This window comes from Dermacentor variabilis, chromosome 10 (genome assembly GCF_050947875.1).
Source record: "Dermacentor variabilis isolate Ectoservices chromosome 10, ASM5094787v1, whole genome shotgun sequence".
NCBI lineage: Eukaryota > Metazoa > Arthropoda > Arachnida > Ixodida > Ixodidae > Dermacentor > Dermacentor variabilis.
Window position 1 is genome coordinate 91,264,028 of NC_134577.1, and position 20,286 is coordinate 91,284,313.

General features: G+C 43.5%; 1 protein-coding gene across 1 annotated transcript in view; it reads left to right on the top strand.

The window, feature by feature from the left end:
• Positions 1–20,286, top strand: part of LOC142560818 (protein aurora borealis-like) — a 62,343-nt gene that overhangs the window by 8,469 nt on the left and 33,588 nt on the right. The window contains exons 3-6 of the mRNA XM_075673187.1: positions 6,896–6,987; positions 8,970–9,094; positions 12,648–12,701; positions 17,578–17,634. Coding sequence (XP_075529302.1) covers positions 6,896–6,987; positions 8,970–9,094; positions 12,648–12,701; positions 17,578–17,634 — 328 coding nt within the window. The remainder of the gene's footprint in view (positions 1–6,895; positions 6,988–8,969; positions 9,095–12,647; positions 12,702–17,577; positions 17,635–20,286) is intronic.

Here is a 20,286-nt window from a genome sequence, read left to right on the forward strand (position 1 = left end):
TCCGTTCCCTCCTCAGGTCTAGGCTAATTCGAGTTCTTACCATGCTATGGTCACTGCAGCGCACCTTGCTGAGCACGTCCAAATCTTGTATGATGCCAGGGTTAGCGCAGAGTATGAAGTCTATTTCATTTCTAGTCTCGCCTTTCAGGCTCCTCCACGTCCACTTGCGGCTATCCCGCTTGCAGAAGAACGTATTCATTATCCGCATATTGTTCTGTTCCGCAAACTCTACTAATAACTCTCCCCTGCTATTCCTAGTGCCTATGCCATATTCCCCCACTGCCTTCTCTCCAGCCTGCTTCTTGCCTACCTTGGCATTGAAGTCGCCCATCAGTATAGTGTATTTTGTTTTCACTCTACCCATCGCCGATTCCACGTCTTCATAGAAGCTTTCGACTTCCTGGTCATCATGACTGTGTGTAGGGGCGTAGACCTGTACAACCTTCATTTTGTACCTCTTATTAAGTTTCACAACAAGACCTGCCACCCTCTCGGTAATGCTATAGAGCTCCTGTATGTTACCAGCTATATTCTTATTAATCAGGAATCCGACTCCTAGTTCTCGTCTCTCCGCTAAGCCCCGGTAGCACAGGATGTGCCCGCTTTTTAGCACTGTATATGCTTCTTTTGGCTTCCTAACTTCACTGAGCCCTATTATATCCAATTTACTGACCTCTAATTCCTCCAATAGCACTGCTAGACTCCCTCACTAGATAACGTTCTGGCGTTAAATGTTGCTAGGTTCATATTCCAATGGTGGCCGGTCCGGAGCCAGGGATTCTTAGCACCCTCTGCCGCGTCGCAGGTCTGACCACCACCGTGGTCAGTTGCTTCGCAGCTGCTGGGGACTGAGGGCCGGGGTTTGATTGTTGTGTTCCTATAGGAAGTTGTGGCCAAGTACTGCACCAGGGTGGCCAATCCTGCTCTGGTGAGGGAGTGCGTTACCGGTTCTGGTCACCAGGATCAGGCCATACTCCAGGCCTCTTTATGCAATTTCATCAACACGCTGATTTTTTAAAAATCCGGTGGTAAATTGCGCGGCACAGGGATTCGAACCACGGACCTCTTGCACACGAGGCAGGTGTTCTACCTCTACGCCACCGCTGCACTTTTTTTTTGCTGGGACGACATGGCCACAATTAGTACATGACCGGGGTTGTTGAGGTATGGAAGAGGCCTTTGCGCTGCAGTGGGTGTAACAGGCTGATGATAATGATGATGGTGAGTCTGTGCCAAGCATGCTGTCTTGGCATAGTGCCATTAATACCATTGCCAGTAGACGTCGATATCTCCAGGGCTAATGCACACGAAAGTGACCGAAAATGTCACCAGCGGCGTTTCGCAAAGGCTCCATATGGTCTATGCGCGGCCACTTATCCACTTATCTCGAAATTTTTCCTATTTTTTACAGCTTCGAGTTAATGGGGGTTCCCTATAGTTCATATATTGGTCGGTGGTCCCCTTTTAATAAAGAGTGGTTCGTAGCGCTAGGCCTTGTCTGTTTTTTTGTTAGTGTTTGTCTGCCACTATGTCTGTTTGTACACCTCCTTGAAATCCTCCAAAAGCCTCGAATATGGAAAGAGATTCCAGGCCCCTTAAAACTACTTTAAAATAGATGTGCTCCTGGAATTCCTTCAAAACTGAGGTTGTCGGTGGCTTGAACATTCAATGTAACAAACTCTGTATGGAGGCTATGCCATGGACACTGCCTGTCGGGGAAACAATTCTAGATAATTTCTTTTGAAAGCGTGTATAAACGATAGCAATTCCACCGACAGTTAGCCTGTTTAAATTGCCATTATTTTCATATAGCTAGAAAAGGCTAGATCAAGCAACCAAGCTATGTCAGCATTTGGTAGGTCTGTTAATTTTTTCACATAGCAGCCATCATGGCTCCATGTTCAAGCCATCGGCTGTAAAAATGTCTACCGGAAAGTAAGTTTCAGCTGGTTGCCTTTAACACGACAAGCATATTAGGCTGTAGTATCTCGGGACACTTCTAACCATCAATCCATAATCCGACTGACACTTGACGATGAAAAAGTCAACTTAGAAAAGCCACCTGAAAAGCTTTAAGCATGTGTCCAACTCAGCAGCTGCTTAGCTGAAGGAAATTGCAGCTGAGAAGGAGACATCACTATTTTTCAGTATATTTACGAATAAGCTTTAATTCCTCCTCTCTAAATTTTATCCTTCAGCATCCTTGAAATCCTTGGATTCGAAGTCAGCTGTTATATACGAACCTTGCTATGTGCTAAGTTATTACAGTCAGCATGTCCACTAGCTTGACTGATTAATCGACTGATGCATACCTGCCCACTCTTCTGAATTTTCCACTCGGTTACAAATTTTGGCTCATTCTACGATGTTATGAATGTTGCACCAAGTTTTACGAAAAATAAATCTTGCTCGCGAAAAAAATTTTGCTTGTCGGTCTTGGACTGCGTACACATTTGGAAGGCGGTGAAGGGTACTTGCTTCGAGCAAGTTTAGTCGAACAAGTTCATGAAGCAGGTAAAATCTGCAATTGCCAAGTCCTTGCAAAAGTTGCTGTGACATAAAAAAACAACAAAATATTGCTTGTTGGTCTCTTCTGTTTGAAATTTGCTGTAGCATGTGTGCTGCATAAAATCATCATTCAGGCGATATGCTCCTTAGAAATCTATTTTCATTAATAATGAAACTAACTCGAAGAAATTTACAAATAGCATACAGTTCGACTTCTAATTTTAAAATATATTTTTGATTTATCATAGTCTTATTTAGTTATTCTTCTGTGGCCCCTGCAAGTGGAATAAGTATGGTCGCTTGTGCAAGTTAGAAGTTTCGTATCACGGCTAAGAAAGTCATAAAATAGCCTAATTGGTCCACTTGGAACACCAATTGCAAGGATGCTAAAACTAACTTGGTCTGCTTTATTCTTAAAGGAGTACTGACACAAAAATTTTCGATCTTGTTCTTTCTGCTGCAATAAGTAGGTAATGATCCAGTAATCATGGCACGAAACATCATTAGCTTCATAGCATGACAGATAGTTATTCGGAGTCTTGTTTGTGGCGACCAGTTCATGTTTCGGTTTGAGAGAGCAACGAGATGGGCCAAAGAAGGAATGTAAACACATCTGGGCATGTGATCGCACAAAAATGTGATGTGCACACGCCAGCACGTTCGCCGGTGCGAGAGCTTCGTGTTGCTAGTTCATCTGTTATGCCTGCATGTGCTTTGTGATGTTCTCGCCATCATCGTCGTCCTTGTTTTTGTTGTCCAGCCAAGGCTATTTCCTGCTTGCGGTAGTCGTCGCCGAATTAGAGGTGGCCAACCACATTTGATTAGATCCGCTACAAAGCAGCGACTCGGAAAGCGCGGCTAGCGACGGCTATCAATATGCGTACGCACCGGTACAAGTAGTACGAGCCATTTGTCGAGGGCGCTTTGGGAATGAAAGCATATTCCGGAGCAGGACACAAGGCGAGGTAAATGTTAACACAGCATCGGGATTGGGGGTACATAGCCTTGGTGGAAGATCATCGGACTGCTCTAAGCTCGGCCAGTTTTGTTTATACCAGGCACGCTCGAAATGAAACGAGCAAATCTGGCTGCTCTTCAGCGGAGTCCATTCTAAGCATCCAGCGTTGCGCACGAACTAGAACCACTTCTGCCACTGTTTGACTCTGACGGTATGGCCAACGAGCAAGTTAAGTGAGCTGGTGATCGCTGGGAAACAGTATATAGCCTAGCGCGCTGGCCGTCGGAACTGAGGCCGACGGCCCAGGCATGGACCCCAGGCCCCCCCTCCTCCGAAGTTAAGTGGCATACCCCCTCCCCCCCTCTGCTCACACCACCACTCCTTGCACACATTCCTAAAGCACCGCCAAATCAATCATGAGGACTTGACAGCTATTCGGTGGTCAACATTTTGCTGCCTCTTTCACTCCTTTTGCATGACGGTAGTTAACGGCATCGCCTGGGCTGTAAAGGCCAGTTTTCTCATCAATTTGGTGCCCGCGCGATTAACTCAAGATCTGTTCAGCTGTCACCATCTGCTGCAACAGTCGCGCGATTGCTGTTCCTTCATTTGTTCAACCTTCTTTGTTTACACTCATCCAGGAACCAGGAAAGGGATTCAGTTCATAGTAAGGTGGTCTGCATGCTCTTGGAGCTAGTCGCAGCCGGAGGAAACACCAGCTGTGTTTAACTTTTCCTTTTGCCTCATTACTTCCTCGAGTGATGGCTCGCTGCGATACTAGCAGATCCTCGGAACCATATATGCATGATATGGGTTAGAAAGGTGGAAAACAAGACCATGCGAAACAGCGTCCGTCATCAAAGCCTGCAATAACCGTTAAACCCATAAGCAATATGAATGTCACCTGTTACCTCGTCTGGTTTTTCCCTAATTGTACAGCACTTTCCCGCAAATTGGTAACTGGAAACAAGAGTCACAAGGAGTTTAGAAATTACACAATCTACTAAGGGAGAGAGCCGAGGCAACAGCCAAACAGGAAGGAAAAGCGAAAATTAACAAATTTAACCGCTGTTTGTGAAAATATTTATGGGTCATCTTTTTATTTAAAAAGGAAGTAGAAAAAAACGCTGCTGGAAGGGGAGAATGATTCCGTGTGTTTTGAATTTTGCTTCTACAGTTATCAGTCAAGCCACCTGACGTAGCCACTTCTCTGCTATGCTTATGTGGGTGTTTTTTTGACATTTCCCGGTGGGTTCTAGATGTACTGCAGCGCATTACATCTAGAACCGCAGTGTCCGGCGCTCTAGGTGGTTGTACGGGACCGGCGACCTCGCATTGTTACGCAACTTACCAATCAACGATATGAGTTGGTTTTGGCACTTGGTATAGCAGTAAACGAGGGATTCAGAAGAACTGTGACTGTTCTCTAATTCTTTAATTTATTTCTCTAATTCTTCCAGACATGAGTAAAGAAAACACTACTAGAAATCTTTATTTTAAATAGACTTTCGCTTGTTGACTTGTTCTTGGCAGTGTTCTTCCTGCGCGAGTCCATTTGATGTTGTTCCTTGTTTGTCAAGTAAAGGAGAGGTGTATCTCACAGGCGTACCTGTGAGATAAACCTTATTTCATTTCTCTTTTGCGGGTTTACGTGTTTTTGCAGCGAACGGTAGGCATTATTCACTTTTCTACTATTAATAGCATCCCCCCCCTTATTTTCGTAGAAAAGTTACCTTGTCTTGCCCCCCCCCCCCCCTTCGAAAAAAAAATCCTGGGGACGTGCCTGCGACGGCCTTTGCAACCCGTCTGCAGCTGGTAATAAAGCATCTATATTCATCAACACAATCAATGTCTGCACATTTATGCTGCTCATAAGTGACAATACAATTAGTCTTCCCGATGCTGTTGGCAGCGATGAGAAAACATGTTACCCAGGCGAGCTGCTTCGCAGAGATGATTGCAGCGGCGCCTGCGCTGACCGCTCGCGAGTCAAAGTCACGCCAACGATTTACTATATTGTGCAACGTTTTATAACATGCACAGTTTCGACGTTTTATGAGTTATTTTGTGTCGGAAATAAATTTTAGCCAATTTTTTTGCCGCCCTCAGCAGTGAAAGAGGTCAGCGTCGTGACCAGGGGAAGAAAAAAAAATAAAGACATCGGGACGATCAGAGCGGCAAGGAACTTGCTCGCAGGGCCCGCCCTGACGGCAGCGCAAACTCGCGACATAGCGTTTTCTCGGTTGTTTACATTCCTTTGTTGATGTCGCGAGGTGCTGCGTTTCGTGGTTGGCTGTGCGCACATGCTTTAAAATTTATTTTAAATACGTTCTAAGCTGTATTTGCCATTGATATTTTGCAGACGATCTGTGTGTGCCCACATAAAGCATCTCGCATGTTAACTCGACTTCGAAATTTTGTGTCAGTACTCCTTTAAAACATTGTTTAATAGCAGTTGATAGTACAAACATTTTCTTGAAATAATAAGTGCCAAAGTTAATTTTTTAGCTTTCTTGCAAACTGTGCTTTAATGTGGAACAAAGTCGGCTACATTATAACACTGTGTTGTCTTGATATGAAGCTGCAAACTTGCATCGAGAGACCATACTTCTTTCACTTTCAGGGGGCACAGAGAAGTAACTAAATAAGATTTTGATAAACTGAAAAGAAACACATTCCAAATGGGAGATTAAGCTCCATACATACACAAATACGTACAAAATGTGTGGTGGCATTTCTGAAATCTTGAAAATATGTGTCAGCCCTTTTAAGTTTAACAGTGCATAGCACAACTATGTGAAGTAGGATGTATTAACGATAAAAATGCAAAGTAGCGAAGAATACATGACTGCAAAGTGACTGAAAACATGAAATTCGCATCGCCTGACTCTGTCAACAATGCATTTCATCACAATTTTAACGGCTTGGGCTGTTTGATGACTTGAAAAGGATTCTAGGGTTCAACATTATATTTTGAATATTTCTCATATTCAAAGTACTGTATGTTATATTTTGAACATGTTTGTGCTACTTCAGTCAACTTTTGCAATCAATAATTGGCTGCACGCAACTACTGTTTGTCTTAGACTTGCTCCTGGGAAAGGTCTGCTTTAATATTTATTGTCTGTTTTATTTGGAATTGCTTTGACTCTACATAGCTTTAGCTGCAGAAAAAGGAATAGGTAGTGTTAAATTTTGTTTTAGATTCACCGTACAGGGGAACAGCGCAGAAATTTGACGAATACGAACAGATTCACAGAAAAGACACAGCATCTTTTTCATGCTTTTCCGGGAGTGTAGTTTCTGTGCCTCTTTTCCTCTTTGTCGGACGTGTGAGCTGTTGCCCTGTACGATCAACAACCAATAAGACCAAGTGGGAACACTCATCTGCGTTCTTTTTTTTTGAGCAGTATTCTTTTTCATTTGCAGCGCCGGTCATTCAGGTGGTCAATCGAGCAGATGGCCGGCTTGTGGCCTGTGAACATCGAGGAGGAAGAGCCCAGCTTTCCGCAGACAGCAAGGTAAACCATGGACTTGTTTGCTCGCGTCAAGTTGTTTAAAGGGTCCTAAAGAGAACAATAATTTGCACTGTATTACTAAATTACGTTCTATGATATCAAAAAAGCCATTCTGATCATGGAAGGAGACTTGACAAGCTAGAAAACATTAGAGGTGTCCTCATTTATGAAACCCACTACATATCAAATAGTGCCAGGAGCAAATTGAATTGAATACTTTTTTAATAATCGGCAACCACTCTCGCCATTACTATAAAACAATGTTCACATCCTAGCAGATAGTCACTAAGTTAGCAAGCTTCTGTCATTAAAAGGACTTGCTGAGGACCTATTTGGTGCATACTTAACATAATACTCACGAAAAACAAACTCAGACGAAAGAAAAGAGGGCGTGCACAGGACGAGTGCCTATGTCATTAGGTTGTACATTGTGAAACATTGTTATTAAAAGCATAAATACAGCATTGGGAACAAACGTGCAGTTTCTTTGCATATTCGGGACTCTTCAGTGAGTGTAGAGTGGCTCAGATGTTCAACACTCACTGAAGAGTCCCAAATATGCATAGAAACTGCACATTTCTTCCTAGTGCTGTATTTATGCTTTCAATAACAGTTCTACATGCAATATATCCTGAAAGGTATCCCAGTGCGGACTGCCCTGCTTGTGGACTAACAGCAGCATTGGATCATATTTTGTGGAAGTGCGAAGCCATCGGCTCCTCCTTCAGCGAGGATAGGTGGGCTGTGCTCTTGGGCAGCCCCGAGCTCAACGGCCAAACCCTGGCCGTCCAGAGTGCCCGCAATCGGGCCGTCAAGCTCGGCTTGGCAGTCCCTACGTGGGACTAGCCGGGCGGCGCGGGGTCTCCCCTGCGTCTGCTCTGGACCGAATAGGGTTATGTCACTCACTCACTAACTTCAGGGAGTGCGATTGATATTGGTTTATCCAGAAAAGTCTGTGCCTCTCAAGTGGCGTAACAGTGTGCTCCACTATTGTCATGCTGTGTGTCTACTAAAGCCGCCAGGGGGAAATTTATTTCGCTCTTTCTCCAATTTTTGTGTTTAATTGCCCTATGAATATTTAAAACTTATTTGAAAAGTATTTGCACTTACAAATAGTGATAGTTCAATTCGAAAAGTGAATCAAATTTAACAATATTCAATTCGTTATTTGAAAGTTTAGAATATTTGCACACCCCGACCGAAAAGAATAAATAAAACGGGCGAAGGATGGCGCAGCCACTGTGAAGTTCTCGTACCACCTCAACTTGACATGAAGTATTTTGATGGCAACTGCTGGGGCCTAGCTAATCTTGCTATCTTTTTCTTTAGATGAACGACATTGTGTTCTAAAGTAGCCCAGGTCTAGAAAATTTCAAGATGTTCTACTGACTCGTAACTGCCCAAATGCTAGAAAATAATTTGAAATCTATCGCATCACCCTGATGTACAGGCACTGAGATTTCAGTGCGAAATTCAGAAAAGTTAATTTCTCGACCTTCATTTTTTCGGTCATTAGTTGGCCAATACAGCAAAATTAACGAAAAGTAACATCCTACCCTAGGAAGGAAATGCAAGCATAATGCTTCAATTTCATGCCATCATAGTTCCCTTACACCCCACACCTGGCCACTGAGGGGGAATGTGTTGTTACCATTGAATAACCTTTATCATCACCTAAACTTTGCGGAATAGAGGGGTGTGTGTTCGGTTTGGCCATGTTGAAGGCAGAGCTGTTGCATGTTCTACTTGTCAGTGTTTGAGAGTATTTTGGTTGGAAAATAATTTTGTGCAGGCCCAGCAACATTTTTTGCAAATCGTCCATCGGAGATCGCTGGGAGAGGTCCTCGTATGGCAGTAGACATAAAGTAGGCTAATGATTATGAATAAACCCCATAAATGTCTCTCACATTTATGTCTATTAATACTCGTAAATGCTCCCTACGAAGAAACAGGAGTCGAAATGGTGGCCTATGCCATGCATGCAGGAGCGACGCTCTCTACGAGGAGCAGTCCCAGCAGGCCATCGAGCTGTTCTTCTCGCGCCACGAGATTGTCCCGTCACCATGGGAGGCACCATCGAGGATGAGGAGCGCGTTTGTGGCCTCGAAAGGTGACGTCGCAGTTGCTAGTCTTTATGGCACAAAGCTACACTGGGCTGTCAATAGCATTGTGGCAGAAGCCTCGGGCACTTCACAATGGCAGCGGAAAGTCGAGCAAGTCGGTAGGGATTCGCATCGCACAAAGGCAGGCATGCCAACACGAACACTAATAGGCGCGGGCAACCACAAGCTTGTGCTATCCCTTTTGTTCTTACTTGTGTCCGTGTCAGCACGCCTGCTCTTTGGTAACGGGAATCTCTCCAGTAGTGTTTGTACACACATGATTCAATTCAGTTTTGTTTTCTGGCAAACCTATGCATCTTGGAGGCCTCCTTGGCAAGACAGCTGGATCAAATAGCTTGACGGAGCCAAGAAGCCACAGGCAGGCAACAGGGCTCAACGAATAGCAATATATCGTGGTGACCAATTATCATGTTATAAAACATGATTGAAACAGCAAATGGGAATTAGTCCACGGAATGCCATTTCTTTCAAACAACACATGACAATGAAGTTGAGTATTTCTTTATGCAGCAGAACCTCGTTGGTACGATCCCATTTAGTATGATTTCCTGGCACCAACATTCGTGATTAAGAATAAATAAGGCTATGAGCCAATACAGTGATGCTTCTTTTTTTACCATGTAATATGTTGCCAGAAAACACTGTCTTTCTTTTGGCATTTGTCCAAACCGCAATCGTGTAACACATTTTCCGGCCGCCAGATTCCACATAAACATGCAGTCGAAAGCAAGGCGACCGCCATGGTAGCTTCCCTGCAGTACTCTCCTGCTTGTGTCGCTTGCTACTAGCAAATCTCCTCGAGGGTCATTGTATATCTCACTCGCAGCTATTGCCGCCAACCCTATCAGGATAAGAACTTCCACCTACCTGATTCACAGCGCGTATGGCTCAGTGCCGTTGGAAGGTACTGCACTATTTAATAGATAAGTGAAACGTGTCACCATTCTGTGCTGTAGGCAATTTGAAGTGAACGTGATGTTTTGCTCTGGCAGCACCGTGTTCCGGCATTGCTCACCAGCTCGAAGAGCGTTGGCATCTTGTGTGGCAATGATTCTCGCCGAGTGGATGCATTTAAAACTTCCTGTCGAAAGGCCATTCCGACGAAGCCTTTGACCCAGGCCAAATTCGAGAAGCACAAACATAAGCTTGCCAAAGCCACAAAGATGACAACGCACGTCTTGAGCCCCACCAGCTCGACGCGCCAGTGTCTCGTGCTGTGATGATTCGCTCATCGCTTTGCATTATGTAGAGGTTAGCTACATTTGAGTCTGCCAAATATTTTTGTAACTTCAGATAGTAAGTTTTCCTAGTGAATAGGTTTCTTCTCATTTTTTCTCCCCCGAAAATGTATGATTGATGTGCTACTGTAATCATTGTGCACAGTGTAGAAAATATGACGTTCCTATATGATGGTAGCAATGTCTTGTGTTTTGTAGTGCTGTTGAAGTAAAACAGAGCAAGGGGACACTGACACACACGCATGTGAAAATGATCCTGACAACTTGCAACCCAATGCAATCTGAAGGCAGGTCAGCCAGCCATCGCCATAGCTCAATTTGTAGAGCAGTGCACATATAATGGGAGGATGTAATTTGGCTCCAACCGGTGGCAAATCATTTTAGTGTCCACTTTCATTTCTCTTTAGCTTTTCATTCGTACACTTCAATTAGGAACAACAAATGATTTCCCCTATGCTTTCTTTGTCAGGATTGTCTGTTGGCTTCATGGAGTAGCGTGCAAAAAAAAAAAAAAAACAAAGCTCATCGGTTCTCTGTCTTCTCATTCATTGAACGATTGCTGTTGGCCCAGTAATTATGGTGTCGAGAGCACAATGAGTAATTACCTCACCTTTCACGGAAACAGTTTGGGATGCCTTCTCACATGATGCGGTAGGCTGGATATCTAGTGGAAAGCTGATGTGCTGGTATGCCATGCACCAGTCGTGTGCACCCTCGCACCATGACCATGCCACCAAATGCAGAATTCAATGAACAGTCAATCGGATATGAGAGGAGAGAATGTGTAATGGACACCCTGCATTCTCAGGAGTAACAGCAGTCGTCCAGGCTTAGCCCATGTCAAATGTGGTGCAATGCAGTATGGGGCAAAATTGTATAGTGTTGTAGTAGTGGTGACGAAGGAAGCACTGCTGTGACTGCAGGTTAAGAATTTGGTATCGTGCCTTTATTTCTTGAAAGTGCAACGAGTAATTGCATCACCTTTCATGCAGACAAAAATTGTAATAGTGGTGAGCACAGTTATTAGTCGTTAGAATCTAACTCGCGGGTCAAGATGGCTGCAATCTTGGCATGTATCAAAGTGCATTCCAATGTAATCGCTGGTACTCACATACATTAGAAAACACACAATACCATTTGTGTTGGGCATGCAATCTGATTGGACAAGATTCTTTCGCTGTAGATTCGACAACATTAAAAAGATTTTTGGTGTAGTAGGGTGCGTCTTATGCTGACCAATAATTGTGCTGAGCAGTCACATGGGAGTAGGACATTGTGCAATTCTGGTAATTGCTTGGTCGTCTGTCGCGCTACTACATTGGGCCATACAATGCATAGCTGCATAACGGATGACTGATGAAGCTGGAGCAAGGGCCCAAAAAAATCACTCCAACGTGACCACCTTCTACATCATGACATCGTGGTGCATACATCTCCTGGGAAATAGAACCAAAACTGGCTCATGGAAGGCTATTATTTGAACTTGTGCAAATTAAAAGAAATTTGAATTAAAAACACTTGTTGTTGCAGTATTTGTGCACCATAGCACGATGTACGAACGGTGCGAGTCGTGAAATATTGCGGCGCAAGCACACCGCGAGCGAGGACCATGAAACTGCCCACGGTGGCCAACACTCGCTCGCTTCCCGATAATGGCAGGAAAAAAAAACTTCAAGGAACGCGCGCAGAGACCGTCGAAGGTGAGTGAGTTACGAGGGTGTTGAGAGAGAGAGGGCAAGCGGAGTGTAGTTTGGCATGCTGCTGAGAGCATTGTCAGAATGAGGTATGTTCGAATTAGCCGTCGCAAATGCTTGCGTGTTCGAATTACTAGGCATTTTCACCATTTGCAGTACACATTACTTTGATGGGACCACTGCGTCAGTTTGAATAAACCGGAAGTTCGAATTAAGCGTGTTAGAATTGACGAGATTCAGCTGTACGTTATTCGACAGCGTTCTGATGCTTCCCAATATTTTCTTTCTAGGTTTTAGAGGAGTAGGACGTTCGTTTAATGCAAGCAACTTAATAGTCAGAAATGTCATGTCAGTGATCCTTAAGCTTCTTGCCTGCAGCATTGTGCAGCACACAGGATATTTGTGGCTGCAGCCCCAGTTGTCGCTTGTGTAGCCGCAATGTTTTGCATAGCTACCTTGATATGGACAAGCATGGGATCTGTTGTACTGCATAGAATAATATGTATGCTCATTATGTTCAAGCAAAATCATTCCACGTTCTTACATCAGATCCTGTGCCCAGGATAGAGTGAACAACAAATTGTTGTTTTTCTGTTTTCATTTTGCAGGCCTTCTTGATGGCAACAACACATTATCAGGACGGGAGCCTCAGTCATCCTCAGGTATGGGCTCCTTCTCATCTGCACATTCTTTATCTGGCTTGAAGAGAATGTTGTTACTTATTATCATTGTTTTCCCAATTTTACAGTGCGATTGCTGCTTTCAGTGATCTGAAAACGCACTGTGTTGATGTCAGAGGAGTTTATTTTTTATTCTTGCTTCAATGATTGTTTAAGGGGACACTAAATAGGGAAATGCAGAACCGGTTTAGAGCTATGAAGTATTCTTTTGGAACTATGTTTTCCATGATTTTGTATGAGCTTCATAATTAGAATAGGAAATGAAGATCACTGCTGCACCATTCCAATTTTGCGTCAAAACCCCAGAGCCTGCACATCAGTACAACATCATGAATTTCGAAGTACTTTTTCTTATTTTGGCTGCTGTGACATTGTAACAGTTCTCGAAGCTGGCCAAAGTTCAGTCTGGCTTTACGTGGTCCAGCTTTACTGATAACAAAAAGTTATAATGGAATCTGATTAAAAGGGCACTAAAAAGAAAAATGATTTCTTCTGAATCAGTAAATTTCCTTTTACGACACTGAAAACACCACTCTTACCACAACAAGATGCTTGGCAAGCAAGAAAAATTGCAAGAACGAAAGACGGGTGGCGACGCCTCCCTGAAGTTCCTGCACCGGGTCGCTGTGACGTCATGAATTTTAATGGCATCTTCTAGGGCCTACTTCCTTATATAGTGGTAGCGATTAACTAAATTGTTTTCTGAAGAAACCAAATATTAAACATAGCATCTTTGGGAACCTTCACTTAGCCAACACGGCCCAAATGCAAAAACATACTTTGGAATTCCTGACGTCGCACTGACATACCGGCGTTGGGGTTTCTGCGCGCAATTCAAATACTGATACTTCGACCTTCATTTTCTCATCTAATAAACTATTATTTTGAAATGACGGCCTGCAGGGTTCTCACACAATGCTTTGTCAGTCTAAACTGATTTATTGTTTTGCTTTAGTGTCCCCTTTAAATTGAACTTCCAGTTTATTCAAACTGACGATGCGGTCCGGTTAAAAATTATGTGTATTTCACTTTTTGAGGGTTAACTTGAACCACTTATCATGCTCTCAGCGGCATGCCAGCTCGCCTGGCAGCACTTTCGAGCTGACTGCTGCTCCCATTGCACGTACCATATTTTGGCACATATAACCTGCATGAAAATTGAAAAAGAAAACTCTTCGTGTGTGAAGTCGATGTGTAGGCTATTTGCGAATTGTACCTTAAGGTGCGGCTTCACGGTAGCAGAAATTTCAGCTAGGAGTGTGGCTTCACGGTTGCGCACGCCATGCTGCCAGGAAGCCACTTTTCCTGACATGTCAGGACAAGATAAGCCAAGACACGTCACTCATGTCTTGGCTTGTCTTGTCTGCAACGCAGCACTACCTAGTGCTGGACTAAGATGGAAAAAAAAAACAGTAACGCTAGAAAATGAGAATGAGATGAGCATACAGGTCTGGCGTTTGCCGTGCGCTTGTCTCGTTCACGTTTTTTACGTGCTGCCGTTCTTTATTTCTTTTTTTTCTTCTATGTGCACTTAGCTTCGAACTCCATTCGTTCAGAAAATAATGTCGTCGACTCTGGTTCCTCCGTATGTTCTATTAGAACGAGAAACACAGCACGTTATCACGTCACATCACTTCTTTTGCTGAATGTTGCTACCGAAGGTAGACGTTGTTGGAAGAGTGCGAGATTAAGTCTGTAAGTTGTCAGCTTTAATCAGCAGTGGCATAGTATGATTACTCTGTAATTACGAGCCATGTCAAATGCGCTAGAAACATTTCATGCTAGCACATGTTTTGCATTCTCTTCTGTACATCGCCGGTCTCAGCTGCTACCAGCTGGTAAATAAAGCTACTCAACATCGAGCGATTTAGCTTCGGGAATGCTAGTAATGTGTAGCACCTATTTGCACTGGGCCCCTTCGATCGCAATCAATTTTGATCAGGCTCGGTTGTGATCGAAAGCGCCAGTGTAACACCAATATAAGAATAAAAAACTGCTAGACAGAACGACAGACAGCGGAGCTAGTTGGTAAGGATTGATTATGCAAAAAAGAAGTGAGGCGTGCAGACAGGACTCAAGAGTATAGAAGTGGGCAACATGAATGCCGACTATCAACCGCTAGACATAGTTGCTGAAAATAAATTGACACGAGGGGGATTCCATGAGAGATCGAACGTGCATGTTCGCGTGATATTTTTTTTTTCAGTTTTTTTTATGTTATGTAGGGATGTTGACACTGCGTGGAACCGAAAATTTATTCCCCAGAACTGTTCCCAGCATGTCAAAAAAAAAAGAAAAAGAAACTTGAAAATGGCACTGCGTATGTCCTGCTACTGCTTACTCCAATATTTTCCAACTTCATGGCTGAATTCAATGCACACTAAGAAAAGTTGTGTAGAAAACACTTTCTGTTTGTTTTAGTACGCCTAAAGACTCTTTAACATACCTACAGACTCTCTTGTTATTGTTACTGGAGCCAGACTACTGGCTCTGGTAACACTAAGTGAGGGTGATGGTGACAGAAAGCCTTAAAGTGGATTTTGGCAGAAGGAGTAGTGCATTCTTGAAACAATGTGATTAAGGCCAGGTAGCAGATGGAAAGTTATTTTGATGGCCATATTTATTTGTTTCAAAAGGAGCGGCGAGTGCTGGAAATTAATAGTTTGTTACATTGCAGGTATCGTTAAATCACAGTTTGACTGTAGATCTGTTGGCCAATTTCGTTCGCTTATTTTGTGATGTTGCAGCTGATGCAGACTTCTTAGCAATATCTGTGTCTCTCGGGAACTGCAGAGAGCTGCGTTTTTCTCTCCAAAATTTTAAAGCCTCTCTGCTTACCACTGCTCTCTTTGCTCAAATTTTGCAGCAGGGTCATATTTTGTGGTTCGGGTAGTTCAATATAACACTTGGCATTGTTACTTGCTTGGTTTATCAATAAAAGAAAAATGTGAATTTGCTTTCGTTGGCCTTCTTAGTGTCCGCGTCACACCCCCAAGAGATGAAACGGAATCCAATCTCCAAGGCAATGTTTTGCCGCACTGCAGATGGCAGAGTTAACATAGCTGCCATGTTTTAAACATGGCTCACTGCAAAAGGCCCAGACGAATGCAGGTTCATTCTTTCATGACAAACTAGGGAATTAACTGTGCAAATTCTGATATTTCAAATGATGATGACAATAAAAGCTGTTCTGGGAAATTTGAGCAAGAACACTTTTTTTATTTTTCATGATTTGTAAGAGAAAGCTGTGCCTGGGAGTATAGAAGCACTGCGGTTTCGTAGGTGGAGCTTGTAAAGAATTCTCAGGTTGTGACCTTGCTATAGATCCTAAAGGAAAAAAAAATTTAATTTATTCATGCAGAAGCAATGATGCTATCAAAAATTTTCATTAGAGCCTTAGTACACTCAACAGTTACTAAGGAACATACTTTTATGTAATTCACAGGGTATGAAACGTTTTTAATATTGCTCATTGTCAGGTGTCTTTGCCTGGTCTTGTGTAACTATTTCTGCTAATACAATTAAACCTCGATGTAATGAAGTAGGTAAAACCAGCAATTTGCTTCGCTATATTGAAATTTCATTGGATTGAAATTTGACCTTTTATGCAAATAAGTACAGTCGGCGATCAATTTTGTTGCACACAAAGGGGCCGCATAATTTTCCGAATTACGGGGCTATAAAAAAAAAAGCAAATTTGAATGAGAGAACAATTCAGTTTGATGAATTCGGGACGCGGCGACGAATGGTACCGCTTCATGCCACGTCGAAGATATCTTCACAGCGGCGGTACGAAATAAGCGAAGCCAGCCATGCTTTCGCTTGCACTTCGCCCTCGCGGCTGACAGCGTCACCCGAACTAGCACGACTCTATCTGGAATAGTGCCGGCAGCTGGGAGCAAGTGCTTCGTACGTCTCTCGATTCAACGGGTCACCTGAACTCGAAATTACACAACCTCCAATACTAAACGAGCGGGAAGACAGCTTGCATGATGCATGCTGCCTCGGCACGCCCACTCTTTGCACATGCCGCAGATTGCCTCTAAAGCAGGGTGCGCGGCTGCATATGCGCTCAGCCGCAATTACAGCCATGCGCAGCCACGGCCGAGCTGCATGCCAGAAATCGCGATGTACGGTAACTTACCACCCCCACCCCACGCCATCTGCCCCTCGCGTGTGCTTGATCGCATTACTGCGAGCTCTCTCCCCTGCCTCCTCTTTCCCTTTGCTTGCACGGGAAGGCGGCACTCGTGAAGCCACAGTCTTTCTTGTCTCACCCTCTCACACTTTCACTCGTACCTAAAGCACAAAGTGTGCGGGGCGCATTAGGATCTTATTGCACTAAGACTTTATACGGAACATGATGCAGCTCTCCTTCGGCAATCACTCTTGTCATGCTGCGCCCGGTTTGAGAGGTGTCTGCAAGCAGCCCCTTGTAATTCAATCATTTGACCATCTGCATCCGCGGAAGTTTCCATTTATTGTCGCGGCATTCCTTTGTGGCGGGAGCGAAATTTTGTTATATTGAAATCACATACAAACACACTTTACTATATTGGGGTTTTCAATACATGGTGTTCCATGGATGAAAGGTCATGACGAGTTAAATACTTCACTATATTGAAAGTTTCGTTCTATTGCAGTTCATTATATTGAGCTTTAACTGTACTACACTATAAATGTAATCCATTGTTGAACGAGATAGCATCATCCTTGTTCCTGTGAACATGGAGCTTGATATTTCGTTCATCAGGGCACCATTACTTTGCCTCATGTTCCTGTAATCATCAGTTTGTTTATCTGGCATAGTCAGTACATCTTTGTTGATGATTCTTCACATGCTCATTGCTATGTGCAGCTTGGAGCCAGACGACCCTCTCGATACCCCCGGATGCTGACCTCAGCTCGCTTTTGGGTAAGATTGCATGACTACATTCAAATGCCGTGCAGTCAAATGACAGTGGTTCTGGCATGTTGAAGCGAGGGATTCTGGCAGGCAAACAGGTGTGATTGGGTTTGATTTTGATTGGGTTTATTGGGATGAGATTTTGATTAGGTTAACATGATATGGCTAATCAGCAGCATAAGTTGGTGGCAGTGATTGTTGCGGCGTGGTTGGCTTAGAATGGCTTGAAAGATGTGGCTCACAACTGGCCCCTAATTTGTTTGATATTTGTAGTTGATTTTTACAAATTGAAAAGCACCATCTGCAGTGATATAAATTTTAATAGCAGACTGCAGTGTTTTTGTGCAATTTAGCAAAAAGCAGATAGCACGAAGCTGTATCACGAACTCTTATGTCAGGAGCATTGGTTGTAACACATTGTAGTTGGTTTTACATGTCCTTGTCCTTTGGTTTCCACTATTGGCAGCTCCCAAATCCGCTACTTGAGCTGGCAACGCTGTCTAAATAAAGATGGCTACGACATCCAGCCTCATGGCGGCTCTTTCGCTTGGTGCTGTGGTCGCGTTTCTCTTTCATGGTGTCGAATTGAGGTGTTTTATGGAAGCCAAAAAAGTCGTTGCTGCCGATCATTTTACTTTGATTGGTCTCGAGCATTTGAGGGATGAAATCACGGACATAGTTATGCTGTACATGCCTGCCCAGCGAGCCGCATCAGATTTTTAATGATGAAGACCCTTTCGGGTGAGCTAGACACTTTAAAAAGGGAGGTGTTTGTGCGTAGCAGGCCTTCGAAAGTTTCAAGCACTTGTTCGCAGCGTTGCTTCATTGGTACAGGTACGATACTCGACTGTTTTCAATTTTTATAGGCGACTCTGCACTGAGATTTGTGTTGCAGTATACCACACATAGCATCTCGCAATACATAGGCAGTATCGTCTGTCTCGCTTTCAGAAGGTAAATATGGATATTTGGCACTGAGGCTCAAAATGGTAACATTATTTGGTCAGCGTGTCTGGGGATAAAAACAAATGAGTTACATTTGTGAGTCAGGGTGCGTCTTTTTTTATACTTCGCTAATAGGTGTGATAAGGTCATCTGCGTCCGATGACTTGCGCTTGTTTGTGCTCGCAGTACGCAGTGTTCAAGTTAGGGCCTGGGCTTAGGCATACAGCAGACAACTGCTACCGCTAGAAATTTTCAAATCTGGTGAAACGTGAAAAGTGAATTTCACTTTTCACGTTTGTTGTAAGAAACTCAACTTCCAACAGTTTCCAAAATTTAGTGAGGGATTTCTTTTGGCAAAGTCAGTTTTGTTAGTGTAAAATGTAAATGCATGACTTGGAAATGGATTGCACCAGTTGAAATGTAATTAGCTGTTTGCACAGTGTCGGAAAGCAAAGTAATGGTGCTGTGCTCATTTGAACACTCCACAGCTGGAGCAAGCGCTGTTTTCAGTTGAATCTGAATTTCTTGCGAGCTAATGAATTGGCAACTCACCGCATTGAATGAGAAAGCAGCATCTTCTGCTTGTACCGCTAAAGCACGCTATGAAAACGGTATGTCGCTTCGCGGCATAACATGTCATTATCAACTTCAGACCTTCCAAGGCAGTTATCATTTCTGCTACCGTGCCTGCACACAAAATTACATTAGGGAAAATATTCCTGCTGCTTAAAGCATTATTAACACTAATACTGGGACAGAAAACTATATGAACAGACAAAACCCCAATGAAGTTTAAGTGTATATCACTATAATTTATCAAAATGCTTGCCTGAACAAGGTACACTCTGCAATTTAAAACTGCAGCAGGATACTTAAAATAAACAAAAAGAAAGCAATGGTCTACTCGCTGGGAATAAAGGTCATCCCAAGTGAAGTTATCTAAGTTATCTAAGCTATCTTACCAGTTCATGGCTTGTCCAGCCGCACAAACCACTCCAGAGTGGTTTACCCTTCCCCAGCGCAAACTATCACTCTTCAATTCTTTTTCTGATGACCGCATAGGACTGGAACCATCTACCTGCAATCGCCGTGCACCACTCCAATCCACATCAATTCAAGGCGGCACTGGAATTGCATTTTCATTGTAATTAAAACCCATCCCTCATGTAATACTCCAACTGGAGCCTTTGAGGTATAATAAATGAAATGAAGTGTTTCGATACTGGCATAGTACCGTATCTACTTGCATAATGATCACACTTTCTTGTCAAAAAAATTTCCACAAGTTCAGGGGTGCGATCATTGCAAGAGTTAAATTTCCCGCGAAAAGAAAACTTTTTTTTTCATCCCACATTTCCTGCGGGGTGACAACAGGTCAACAAACAGGCAGCGGCCGCTATAACAGTGCGGGACACCAAAACAAAAATGGCAGCTGGCAGAGCAAGCTGAATGCGCCGTACGCTATTATTTTACTTTTCGTGAGTACATGACATGCATGAAACAGTTTCTTCCGTATCAGTAATGAACAATATTGTTAATATCGGCAAGTTTGTGGCAATATCGTAGCCATGTCCACTTTGAGGGGACAGAAACAGATGGGCGCGCTTAGCTGCCAGTGACATGGAAATGCATGGCGGGTATGCTGCGGAAACCGCAGCATTTGTCTTCGCTACTATCCTAATACGGCACGTTTTTGCTAAGGGTGGGCGAATATCT